Below are 12,811 nucleotides of genomic sequence, written 5' to 3'. Positions count from 1 at the left end.
TGTGTAGCCTGTGATTCAATACATTTTGAACCAGTCTTTGGTTTTTTCCACTTAAATTTCATTCCCTTGAATTTCTCCAGCCCTGCACCAACGCTGATCAGAGCCTAAATTGTTCACTTCATAAGCAGGGACAAGGCTGATGGGAAACTGGGGAGGCTTGGGACTGTAACTGTCAGAGGAGTGTGTGTGTATGTGTGTGTGTGATGAGGGGTGGGAAAAGTGTGATGCAGCGATCTGTATTAAATGTAGCATGACAGACTCTTTTTTTGGAGTCTGGCAAAGACAAAGAGACAAACAGATTCTCAAAAACAAAAATGAGAAATAATTGGCATTCAGCCGTTCGCCATAAGCCTCTGCACATCTCTTTCAGATTGTTCCCTCACATGTCTGCATCTGACACAATCACTCAAGGGTGACTGTGGCACACAGTGCGAAGTCCTCATTAAAAGCTGCTTGTGATGTCAGCAATCAAGAATTTAAACCCATCTCAATACTACTAAAGCAAGAACCTTAAATGCAAATCTGAAATATGCCTTCTGTGCACCTTTATTTGTAATAAAAAGAAAGCCACCCACACATCAAATGGTGAATGGCCTGGTTCGTATAATAGTGCCGTTCTACAATATGTGTCATTCACACGAGCACTTTTTCTACTTAAGAGCTTTCGTTTTATTTAACATTCACACTTCAACAGATGCATTAGAGTGCAAATCTAGGTTCTCTACCTTGACCAAGGTTACTGTGGCATGCAGACTAGACCAGCCAGGAATCAAACCAACCACCTTCCAATGAGTAAATGACCTCCTGAGACAGACTATCAACCAAAAGGCCAGAAAAAAACATACATCTATATAAGAACCAGTCCAGTTGGGATTTTGGCACGCTTTACAGAAACTCCTGGCTGCTGCTTGGTAACTCAAAGCTTCAGCTCCCTCCACAGACTGAGGTCTGGAGACTGGTTAGGCCACTCCATGACCTTAATGTGCTTTGTCTTAAGCTGCTCCTTGTTGCCTTAATGATATGTTTTAGATTGTTGTCGTGCTGGAAGACCCGCCGGCCACAGCACATCATTAGTGTTCTAGCTGAGGAAAGGACAGTGTTGGGAAGGTTACTTTTAAAATGTATTCCATTACAGATTACAGAATACATGCCCCAAAATGTATTCTGTAACGTATTCCGTTACGTTACTCAATGAGAGTAACGTATTCTGAATACTTTGGATTACTTAATATATTATCATGCTGTTTACAACTACATGAATGTACTATTGCTGTGATTTATTACTGTTACTGAAGGTCCGCGGCTCCGAACCGTAGTAAAGGGACCTCTGGCTAATACGTCGGGTTCTGTGTCGGGCTCGTAGCCGAAAACTAGCTTTACTTTGTTGTCTGGGTCAACTTTGCTAGGAGAGACAGAGAGAGGCGTTGAACGGCTGCTCCAACGGAACTTATTGTTTTTGGAAGAAAACACGAACACGGTGTACAGTCGAGTCTTAATAGCTTACTTACAACTGGGCTCGTCAGGCACTCTTCTTGGCTGCAGTGGTTATTATTATATTTACATGCTTCCAGCTCCCGTTTTTGCTCGATGACAGCTCGTACTTTTCCTTTTTCTCCCTCCCTCGCTCACAGACACATAACGGGTATGGCAGTCCATTCTCCCTGCAGCACGGACTACACTGCCTATGATGCTACATTCTTTAGAGCAGGGGTGTCAAACTCAAATACACAGTGGGCCAAAATTCAAAACTGGAACAAGGTCGCGGGCTAACATTAATATTTATTGACAAAAAAATCTTCCTCCAGATTTAAGAATGAATCTCTTCTTATGGCCTCAAACAAGTTTTGCTGAAAAACTGAATATTGAACAAGCAAAGCTTAATACTAAACAATATATATATATATATATATATATATATATATTAGCTGTATAATACCAGTAGGCCAGCTCTAATAATAATTTGGTATGGCTTCGCGGGCCAAATGTATTTAGGCTGCGGGCCAAATTTGGCCCACGGGCCAGAGTTTGACACCTATGCTTTAGAGCTATACCTGTAGCATTCCGCCTATTAGCTTAGCACAACAACAACAACAAGGCCTCTCTCACCTAGGAAACACGCAGAGAGAGAGCATCACCCTGTAACCATGGCAACCGTAACGCTGCCGCCTGGAACAAAAGAACGTAGCTGTCAAACAAAACCCGAACAGTCCTGACCCGCCACAATATGAAACAGGGAAGTACCGCCGTGTAATCCATTTATTTCAACAAAGTAACTGTATTCTAAATACCACCTTTTTAAACGGTAACTGCAACGGAATACAGTTACTCATATTTTGTATTTTAAATACGTAACGGCGGTACATGTATTCCGTTACTCCCGTTACGCCCCTCAGCGTGCTGAAGATCTCCTGTACCCTGTGTCAGAAAAACAGCTCAAAGCGTAATGTTTCCACCTCTTAAGGTTTAGAAGTTGGAATGGAAGAAAAAGATTCTTTGAACAGGTGTGCTTTATACACATAACGAGTCGAGATCAGGTGTAAGTAACTGTAGTTGACTGATTGAGTGTAATCTGTATGCCAAATAGGCACATAGCCAATCTGTGTGAGCCAGCGATCAAATACAACTCCGTTAATAACGTTTATGTAATGTTGTTCACATTAAACATGCGCAAAGTTTCATATATATTGAGGGCAGTGTGTGTACAGGTAAACATGATGTAAGGAGGTGACATGGCTCTCAAAGAATTTTGAATTAAAAGAGGTGGTTATCCTGCTCAGAACAGCCAATCAACAGTCAAAATGGAAATTAACCAGTGCCGCACTGATACAGCCGAGGTTCCCAACCGATTTTTGAAAACTGTAATCTTATGAAGCCTTGTGTATCCAGGATAACTTTTAAATTAAAAAAAGTCACCACTGAATTTAAACTTACAGCTATAAAAATAACAAACTAACCACCAGAATCTGATCAGAGACGCTGGTCAAGTTGGTGATTTGTTTCGAGAGTCGCTTCTTAAAAGCACACATCTTCTCACTGAGCATAAAGCTTGGGCTTCAGGCTACTCTGGATTTGAATTATGGTAATGAGCGCAGATATCCCTGATGTTGAGTACACATAGACCTGTCTGTGAGCCCAACAGCCCCACCCACCTACTTTTAAAAACATTCTCTTTCTTTTTTGTGAAGAAATCAAAGGAAGGTGGCTTAAAAATGGAGGAAAGGCTTGTTGCACAAGAGGCCATGTATAAGAAATCAGGGTTAGCTTGAACTGTGAATGCAAAGCTATTCCAGATTAAAGTTTAAGAGTGTGTGTACAGGTCGCAACGTATACTAGAGGAACAAATAGCAGGTATCTGATAAGACCTGCAGAGCACGTCCTGCATTCAGTTACCTCTGAAAGAGAAGGAGCTCAAAAGTCTTCAAAAGAAAGAATATGCTGCTAATCAAACAATACCCTGAATGTTAAAAACATATTTACAGATTTACAGAACCTGTGTTTGCCTGCCATCCACTGGTTCAAGCTTGTAACTGCCTTTACAATCATTGTAAAGGCAGTTACTAATTCTATGGTGATAAAAGAAATCCAGCAGGTGTGCGGGCTGATCCTGCTCATCCCATTTTAGTATCCAAGCTCCTCCTCTCTTTCTTTCAGGTGGATTGGGAGAGCAACGGTGGCTTGGTGAAGAAGCTGCCGTCCATCCGCGAGGATGAGGAGGGTGATGAGGAGCAGAGCTCCGTGTCCCGAGCTCCTCGCTCCCCGCTGCATCTCAGCAGGGGCCTCAGCTCGCCCCTGCGCTCCCCTCTCCTGCCGCCTCGGCCTTTCCGTGCTCCCTCCGACCACTTGCGCCCTTCCACCCTGCAGATACCAGTTGTGAGCTTCAGCGGTGCACCACCTGAACTCAGCCCCAGGTAAAACACACAGACACACATAGTGTGAAACTGAAGATTGATTCAAAACATCATAGTCAGAGAGGAGCAATTGAGCAAAGTGCCGCAGTATAGGTGTCTGGCTGCCATGGCAACCACTAGATTACAGTGCTGGTGAATCACATGGGGCTCGGCTACTGTTGGAAGGCATGTAGGTTCTCACACACTGCAATGCACTAATGTGCATGCGTGCAGAGCAACCATGCCTATGTGTGTGCAGAGATGTGTCACGACCTCTCTGTGTGCAGTGTTGTGTGATGCAAAGCTGCTGATGAAGGACTTTTTCCATGTTTGTGTTAAAAGATCCAAACGGTACTAACGGAGCTTTCAGCCCCTTTAGCTTCATCTGATTACATCCCTCTTACATGCTCTCTCGCTCATGTGTAATCTCTGCACAGATTTGTGGACGGCATTGAAACAGAGAACAATTCCACCACAACACAGAAGTTTGAGTTCAGCCCCAGCCTGTCACCTGCCCCTCCGCCCTCACCGTGCACAGGTAGCGCACCTACAGCCGCACACATTGGAGTACTTTTTCAGAACAGTACATTTTATCCGGAGGCCTAATCCTTCTGCATGTGTGTTGCCTGTAGGGATCCGTGAGCACTCTGAGATCAAGCAGAGTGTGTCTAAACTGACTGAGGAGGTGAGTGCTGACTTGACACTGATGATAATTGCATGTGTACACTTCTGCCTCGGGGGTCTAATGTTTTCCTCGGCAGCAGAGGTTTGATTTTTCTGTTAGTCAGCTGGATGTTTCACAAACTACACGAGCAGGACATGGCTGGAAAAACATACAGATAAAATCCTGACGTTACGAATGCTGGCCCAAAGTGTCTAATGATATTTTAAAAATGATGTTTTTAATCTGATTGGAACATCACAGCTGCCAAAGGTCAATAGCTGTGTCTACAATTTTGTTTTTGAGTCTGGTCTCCTAAAAACAACCTGCAACCTGTTCTGGTGGACTCAGACTAACACATTCACTCTCACACAGATGACCAAAGGTTTACCGCCTTCTGATATATAAATGCAAACAGATTTCCAATGCACCTTTCCTCCCTGTTCTCATGCTCAGTTAGATATTTTTGAAGTCTTTTACACCCCTGGAACTGCAGCTACTAGAACACAGAGCATATACCCACAATACATGTTCCATAGATCAAAAGAATTCACTTTGATCTGCCAACAAACCAAAGACCTTTCTTTGTCTCCTTCATTAGATTAAGGACTAGTAACTTTTAATGTTTCAATGTATCCAGTTTATAGTAAACTTAGAAATATGTTCAGTGATAAAATAATTACTTTGTTGCTCTGTGTGATAAATCACCAGATTAACAATTTTCTGCAGAATTCATCTTTGACCTTATTTGTAACAGTGTTGCATTTTGCAGTTATAATATGTTCTTTATAGATTTTTATACACTGATTTATCATCAGCATCATCATCATGTGATAAGATCTCCGACTGAACGAAGCAGCACTCATAGGGATCTTTTTGTGTGGAAAAAGAGTCGCGTGGCTCGCAACACACCCACATGTAAAGAGAGAAACCACCTTTGATTTGTTGAACCAGCTAACACAAAGGTCTGGCTGTGTTGAACTCTGTACATAGTATACTTCTCTGGGCTCTAACAATGCTGAGTTTTTTGTTTCATAACTTCAACTATGATAACAGACTCTCGCTCACTGGCAGGTTTTAATCAACAAACCCCAAGTCTCTCTCTAAAGTTTCCCCTCTTGCTCCACCTGAACCATTCATCAAGTTAGTTGGACATTTGTTTGCTTTGTTTTGTACTTAAAATGCACAATTTTTATTATTCAGTTGTTAAATATAAGGACAGAGACAGAGACAGAGACCATGATTACATCACAGATTTATTATCAGCTCAGAATAAAATCTCCATCTTTGTAACTCTTTGACTGTGTTGACAGGAATGCATTTGTCAGACTGTCAGCCAGCTTCTCTGGAACGTTTACTGTATGTTACTATAGCAGCCACCGTTTAAATCAAACAAGCGTCACACACATAACACACTGATCATGTGATCCACCTGCACTGAATCATTTGGCGTGTAATCAGTCCCTGATGGAAAAATGTCAGTCACAGCTGGATCTCAGGGCTGATGTGAATATTTAAGTGAACATGAGGCTGAACAGACTCAAAACTGACTAAAACTGAACTAAATGTATGATAAAGGGACTTTTAAAATGTAACCTGCATGGTGAATGTCATGTAGTACCTAATTATGTTTTATGCAAACAAGGATTAAAGGATTTTTTGATATTTTTCAACCATGGTGCTGAATTGTCATACCGAATTTGCATGAACTGTTCTTCTGGTTTTCCGGCGTTAATACGATCTCTCTCTTCACCTCACAGATGAACGGTCTGTCTAAACAAGTTTCCAAGCTCAGTCAGGAGCTGCAGGAAATGACACGCCTGCTCAAGCCCCTCCTCCAAATGGCACCACAGCCAGTCCTGATGACCATGATGCCAAATTTAACATCACCTCCCAGTAGTGCCAGCCAGCTGTCATCAAGCCCTTGCCCTGGGGCGCCACCCCCTTCCACAGTTTTTTCCCACCAGAGACCTGACACTCATTCCCTGTTAGACAGCAGAGACACAGAGAGTGCAGATTTGCCAGGATGCCTTCTCCCAACTCCTCACTCACCAAAAAGGCCTAATTCAACTCCTTCAGCATTAGCAGAGACCCCGCCCAAGCCCCCAGGGGCCAATAGCCAGGGGTCTGCTGACTCCAACCATCACTCGCCAGAGGAAGGATTTCCAGAGGGGCGCGTGGACTCCCGAAGACTCCGTGCCTCCTCCAGTAACGGGATATTTTTCCCCTCGCTGCAGGACCAGCCTCCTCTGGCCTCTCACGCCCCTTCACCTTCACTCTCCTTTTCCATGTCTGTCTCTTCATCATCATCTTTTTCCCCATGCCAAGGACCTCACCTCTCCCGACCTGGCAGTTGTGCCAGCAGAGGCCCGCTCATCTCACCCGCCTCTCAGGACACTCACCCTCCCCTGTCCTCTCACTTTTCAGCTCCACCATCGCTCACATCCTCCCCTGGAAGTCATCGGCTGAGGCCTTCCCCTTCCGTGCCAGTTGTGTCCCCTAACACCTCTGTCTATCCCTCCAGTCTTTCTCTGCCCTTGTCTTTGGAAGTTGCAAACGCAAGGAGAAGAGATAACCAGACTCCATCTTGGTGCAACTCACAGCGACACTACCGAGGGGCAAGACCCGTTTCTCACCCCCAGGAGCTGGAGATGCAGGAGCGGGGACGACACCTGGAAGAGGAGAAGTCCTCCTCAGAGCACATCAGTTTCATTGATGAAGAGGAGCCAGCATTATGAACAGCCTGTGCAAAAGATGTCATTCAAGTAGCAGGAAAGATGTAGGACAAGAGTTTAAAGAGGTCAGAGCAGGTGCAAGGTAAAGACAACAAACACAGGGAACAGAAAGCTGGTCCATTTCACACAGAAAGACATTTGTCAGGCAGGAGATGCCAGACGGACAGACAGGTAAACACAAAATACAGTGTGAAGGAATGCTTTCCTCTACAGAATTACAATAGCACAAACAGTCTTATAGCATCAATGATCCAGTAGCATGAGTCAAACACTGCAGAGCCAGAGCACATCTATTTATCTCTTCACCCTGATGAAGCTCTATCGCTTTTTAATCCTAGTAGGTCTCCTCTTCAAAGGGCAGGCACAAACACATGCATCTCAGCAGGAAACGCGTCTTTACCCAAACTAGATAATCCAAGCCAACTACACTGGGACTAAGAATGTAAGCCCTTCAGTGGTCTCAGTCTCCTCACCTGGAAGGTTCCTTTGCTTCATCAATGGGATTATTTTTGGGGGGAATGCAGTTATCTGCCCCTGGACTGGTAAAAAAAAAATACAGCTTTTTATCGAATAACCTCAGACTAAATGGTTCTACAAAGTGTTTTTTACAATGTTTCTTATTGCCCCCTTTCACACACACACACACACACACACACCAATGACAGCAGAACTGTCATTAGTGTGGCGCCGCACTGCATTTGGGAACAACTTGGGGATTCAGTGTCTTCACCAAGAAAACCTGGTGATTTGTTTGCAGCCTGCTTTATCACCCAAGCCACAGGTGAGCCAAGAATCGATTACATGCCCATTACACACATTCACAAAGAAGATGTTGAGCTTGGTTTTAACTCAGGAATGCAAACTTGTCACAGCCTGTAAAAAAAACAAAACAAAAAAACTGACATTCTGAATCCACAGACAGTATAAAAGATCGATGCAGCCACTGTGACCTTATCCCCAGGTTTGTGAAGTCCTGCTTTGAAGCCTTGAGATGAGTCGTCATCTCGGCTTTTGGGAACTGAACATAACAAGCAAGGGGCAGTTCTGGCTGTGAAACCACGTGCTCACTGACTTGTCAAGCTACCCCAGGGAATCCTATTGACTCTTAGAATGACCACAATTTCTAAAAAGTTCTTTATAGAATTATTACTTTTATACAATTTATATAAAAGTATTAATGTAGAGTCTTTACCTTACAATACAGAGGGCCTTGAGGTTCACAGAGTTCAAGCATGATTATCATTTTCTGACACTAGCACCAAAAGTCTGCGCAACCACAGCTATCGCCCCATGGTGGCCATTAGAAAGAATGCAGGTTTAGGTTTTCTTCTGCGTTAGCGTCATTTCTCATACCGTCCACGTCTGAATTCAGATTCGAATGCATGATTCGTGTAGATCCAAAGAAGATGGGTGGTGTTTGCCTTCAAGGTTTTCTGCCAGAAACATTGAACCTTACTCCAAACCCTTCGATCAGGAACTAACTGAATCAAAGAAGGATTCTGCAAGTCACATCCTTTTTTGTTCATAGAAAGATCCAGAGGATCTTTTTTTTTTTCTTCATATAATAATAGATTACTATGTAGTCAAAGTACTACTGTATACTGTGTCCATAAAGACTAAATACAAACCAGAATGTAAGTGTTAAAATTAACAACCTAACCACTGCTTGTTAACGCAAATATCTAGTCAACCAATCACATGGCAGCAACTCGATGCATTTAGACATGCAGACCTGCTGAATTTCAGACTATTTCAGAAACTGTTGATCCACTGGGACTTCCCCACGTTTACAGAGAATGGCAAGAAAGAGACGACCGCGTGAAAAACTGTTCTCGATGCAAGAGTTCACAGAAGAATGGCCAGACTGCTTCAATCTGATAGAATCAATCTGCACAATACATGAAACCGTGAAGCAGGTGCAGAAGATTACTCCTGTCAGCCAAGAACAGGAAACTGATTCTATAATTCCCAAAAGCTCACCAAAATTGGATAGCAGAAGATTAAAAAAAGTTGCCTGGTCTCTTGTCTAACAGTAAAACTTGACAATGGCTGAATACTTGTTTCTTCTGTTGGCTGCTGAAGAGAAGAGGTTTTCCAGAACACTTTAATAATAATAATAATAATAATAATAATAACAATAATGGATTGCATTTATATAGCGCTTTTCAGGACCCCTCAAAGCGCTTTACAATACCACTATTCATTCACTCTCACATTCACACACAACTTTAAGTATAGTTATTTAACTGGAATGGACCGATATTGCTGATGTAGCTAAATGCAACATTTACACAACACGAGGAATGCATGCACCGGAAAAATAGACTACTAGTTTGGATAAACATAATGTGGTTTAGGAGGGGTAACCATTCAAAAGATAGCTAGTTTAAGGGAGGGAGGGGGTCTAAGGCAGATTGTGTCAGACAATTATCAACTGAACTCCACCAGTTAAAGATAAATCAGTCTCATTCTACATTATAAATCATCCTGTGCTACTCTAATAGAATCCAAGAACTTTATTACAGATACTATTTGGTTGCATTTCAGAATAAAATAAGCGGAGAGCTTTGCACTGCTGGTTAAGCAGATCGAGGCCGGTGTAGGAACTCTGAGAACTTTGAAAAGACAGATTCGTGGACAAAGGTGTAGGGAAAAGCTAACATCAAACATTCCCCGTGTCACTGCTCATCAGCATCATGATGCTGTTGACAAGCAGCCTATCAGCTCATATCTCAAGCAGGCTACTTTCATTCTAGGGCAGGGGTGGGCAACTCCAGGCCTCGAGGGCCGGTGTCCCTGCAGGTTTTAGATGTGTCCTTGAACCAACACAGCTGATTTAAATGGCTAAATTAGCTCCTGCAGTTCTACAGAGGCCTGGTAACGAACTAATAATGTGATTCAGGTGTGTTGACCCAAGGTGAGCTCTAAAACCTGCAGGACACCGGCCCTCGAGGCCTGGAATTGCCCACCCCTGTTCTACGGTGTGGACATCCTTACATCAACTATAATCAACCTAATCTTAAAGTTAGCAGTCATAATGTTCGTCTTTTGGGGAAGGGGCTGTCTTTCTGGGGAATTCTTGTCACATTGTTTCACTCTCGATGAGTTTGCATCCACATTTTCTTTCCAGATCAAAAGAATTTGAGCACAGTTACGATCGGTCACTTTGGAAAAGTGTAGGCGAGTGTTTGGATTGTATGCCAAAGAGAGAAGACAGATTTGTGGACAAAATGTAGGGAAAAGCTAATATCAAACACTACCCCTGTATCACTGTTCATCATTATGATGACGGTTGACAACCAGCCTATCAGATTGTATATCGAACTCCCACATCACCACTGAGCTTTAGCCATTAGCCATTCGTGCCTTCTCCATACAGACATTGATTTCCCTAAAGTTCTTCACCTGTCGATTACAGGCAAACATCTGGATCGAAATTTACACAGAAAGCCATCATCTATGGGGAACACTTGCACCTTTATCTAAAACGTATTGTATTTATTTATTTAATACGGCTGTGTATGTATTTATTTTTGCTGAAAAAGCGGCGAGGAAATATTCTGCATGTCTGGACGATGTAACAAAAACAGACTGTGGGGGAAGGTTTGCTTTCTAAACGTCTAACTGGATCCTTTCCAGAGCGAGTGAGCGAAACCTTCCCCGAGTTCATATGTAGCACACACATTCTTCATCTCTTATTCCTCTAATGACTTCATGTTGGTACGTGAAAGCAGCCAAACCCTAAAACTGCAACATCCAGGCTGCATCAAGCTGGAGGTCTCAGGACTTTTTTTTTTTTTTGGCTTTGTGAGGTGCTTTAGGACCATGTTACTTGTATATATATGAACAGTCAGATTTCTGGCTTTTATTTTCTTTAATGGGAGCAAGGGAGGTGGTGACTAACTGGACTCTTTACACTTTCACAAAGATTGACTAAACAAGAACTGGTGGCTGGGGAGGGTACCTAAAAGGTTTTAATTCAATGCATGTCAAAACTTCTTTTTATTTTCTTTTTTGCATGAGAAATGTGCCTGCTTTGAACTATCCAGAGCAGAGGGCTCATGGGAGTAGAAACCAGCCTGCCCAATTGAAGGCTGTTTGCTTACAAATGTATTTTATTAAAGACTGCTGTTACATTAAAAAAAAAAAAACATTAACAAGGATTACATACTGTATAACAATAAAGAAGTGTTGTTTTGTAAGCTCTCCGTCTCTTGTGTTTCTCTTGGAAACTATTATTCACGTAACTGAGGTTAATGGCTATTCTCTAAGAAGTAAACTGTAAATAATATTTTTTAAGCCACTTTCCAAGTTTCAGCTAGAGTGTATTGTGAGTCAGTTGCCTCAAAAACACGTCCCTATTTTTTTTCCTTTTTGATAAATTAAGTATTTATGTTTTATTAAACAAAATATTTATTAAAGTAAAGCCATCAAATATGGTTCTGTTATGATGTCAGAAAACATGTGCCCCTTGGGCTGAAAGTGTCAGCAGCTGTAAGTGTAAAAGTGGGCTTCTCACTGAAAACCAACAGGGGCTCCATGCAGGACTCCAATCTTTGTGCCTCAGGTAATCATCCACTTTTCATTTGAAGTGGCCCCATTTGTTTCTGACACCCACTGAACTAAGAACAAGAACACTTCTGGCCGTTCTACTCACTGCATGCTTAATAACACATTTTGAGGTTTCTTGTGCTAAAAGCTTCCCAATTGCTCAAAATCCCTAAAAATAAATTTATGGTTCTTCTACTCTTTAACAACCCAAATTTGCCCACAGACTAATGGCTAACATGGCAAATAGCTTAAAGTATTATAATGTGTGCACGTGGGTAAAAGGCCACATCCAACTAGGCTTGTATTTATTATTTATGCTTTATTAGCCTTCATAACACCTGTGGGGTTGTCAGTGACCAGGTTAGGTTTTTCTTTTTGCTGCATGCTAAATTGGTACATTTTCAAATGAAGGATCACACACCTTGGAATTACAGTTATTCTGTTAAAAGCTTGAGTGTTTCAAATAGATGAAGGTTCAAACTGGCACCTTGTGTTTTCTTTGGCCTAGAATGCTACCAGTGCCTACATGTTTCAATTATTTTATGCAGAAAATGAAGCGTTGACTTGCTGTGTAGTGACTCCAGAGTTTAAACTTTGCAAATGTCAGTTCTTTGGGTAAGACAGTTAAGCCCAAACACAACAGTGTTACACGGTTACTGGAAGGTTTTTAAAGGTAAAACTGACAACCTTACAGGATCTGTTTTATACAGATTACATGGCAACTAATGGTACTTTTTATACACATACAAGTGCAAATATAAGACTACAAAGGAAACCTTACTAACAGATTGCATTTTTGTGTACTTGACAGCTATCTGTACCACTGATTTGTGTTAATAGGTGTAATATATAATTGTAGGAATCAAATGAATCATTACCTGAACCGAGAAGAACAGAAAACTGATGGATTAGTGTTTTACACATTAAATAAAGCTCATAGAACATGCCTCATTAACCCATGTATATGTGCACTTTTC

General features: G+C 42.1%; 1 protein-coding gene across 2 annotated transcripts in view; it reads left to right on the top strand.

The window, feature by feature from the left end:
* kcnh3 (potassium voltage-gated channel, subfamily H (eag-related), member 3) overlaps nucleotides 1–11,705 on the top strand; it is a 182,437-nt gene extending 170,732 nt beyond the window's left edge. For both annotated transcript variants that reach the window (XM_085136252.1, XM_085136253.1), the window contains 4 exons: nucleotides 3,652–3,908; nucleotides 4,325–4,425; nucleotides 4,520–4,572; nucleotides 6,309–11,705. In XM_085136252.1, coding sequence (XP_084992378.1) covers nucleotides 3,652–3,908; nucleotides 4,325–4,425; nucleotides 4,520–4,572; nucleotides 6,309–7,286 — 1,389 coding nt within the window. In that variant the 3' untranslated portion in view covers nucleotides 7,287–11,705. The remainder of the gene's footprint in view (nucleotides 1–3,651; nucleotides 3,909–4,324; nucleotides 4,426–4,519; nucleotides 4,573–6,308) is intronic.
* The last annotated feature ends 1,106 nt before the right edge of the window (nucleotides 11,706–12,811 follow it).

Source organism: Neolamprologus multifasciatus, chromosome 16 (genome assembly GCF_963576455.1).
Source record: "Neolamprologus multifasciatus chromosome 16, fNeoMul1.2, whole genome shotgun sequence".
Lineage (NCBI taxonomy): Eukaryota > Metazoa > Chordata > Actinopteri > Cichliformes > Cichlidae > Neolamprologus > Neolamprologus multifasciatus.
The sequence above is the reverse complement of the archived record's forward strand: the minus strand, read 5'-3'. Positions and strand labels throughout refer to the sequence as shown.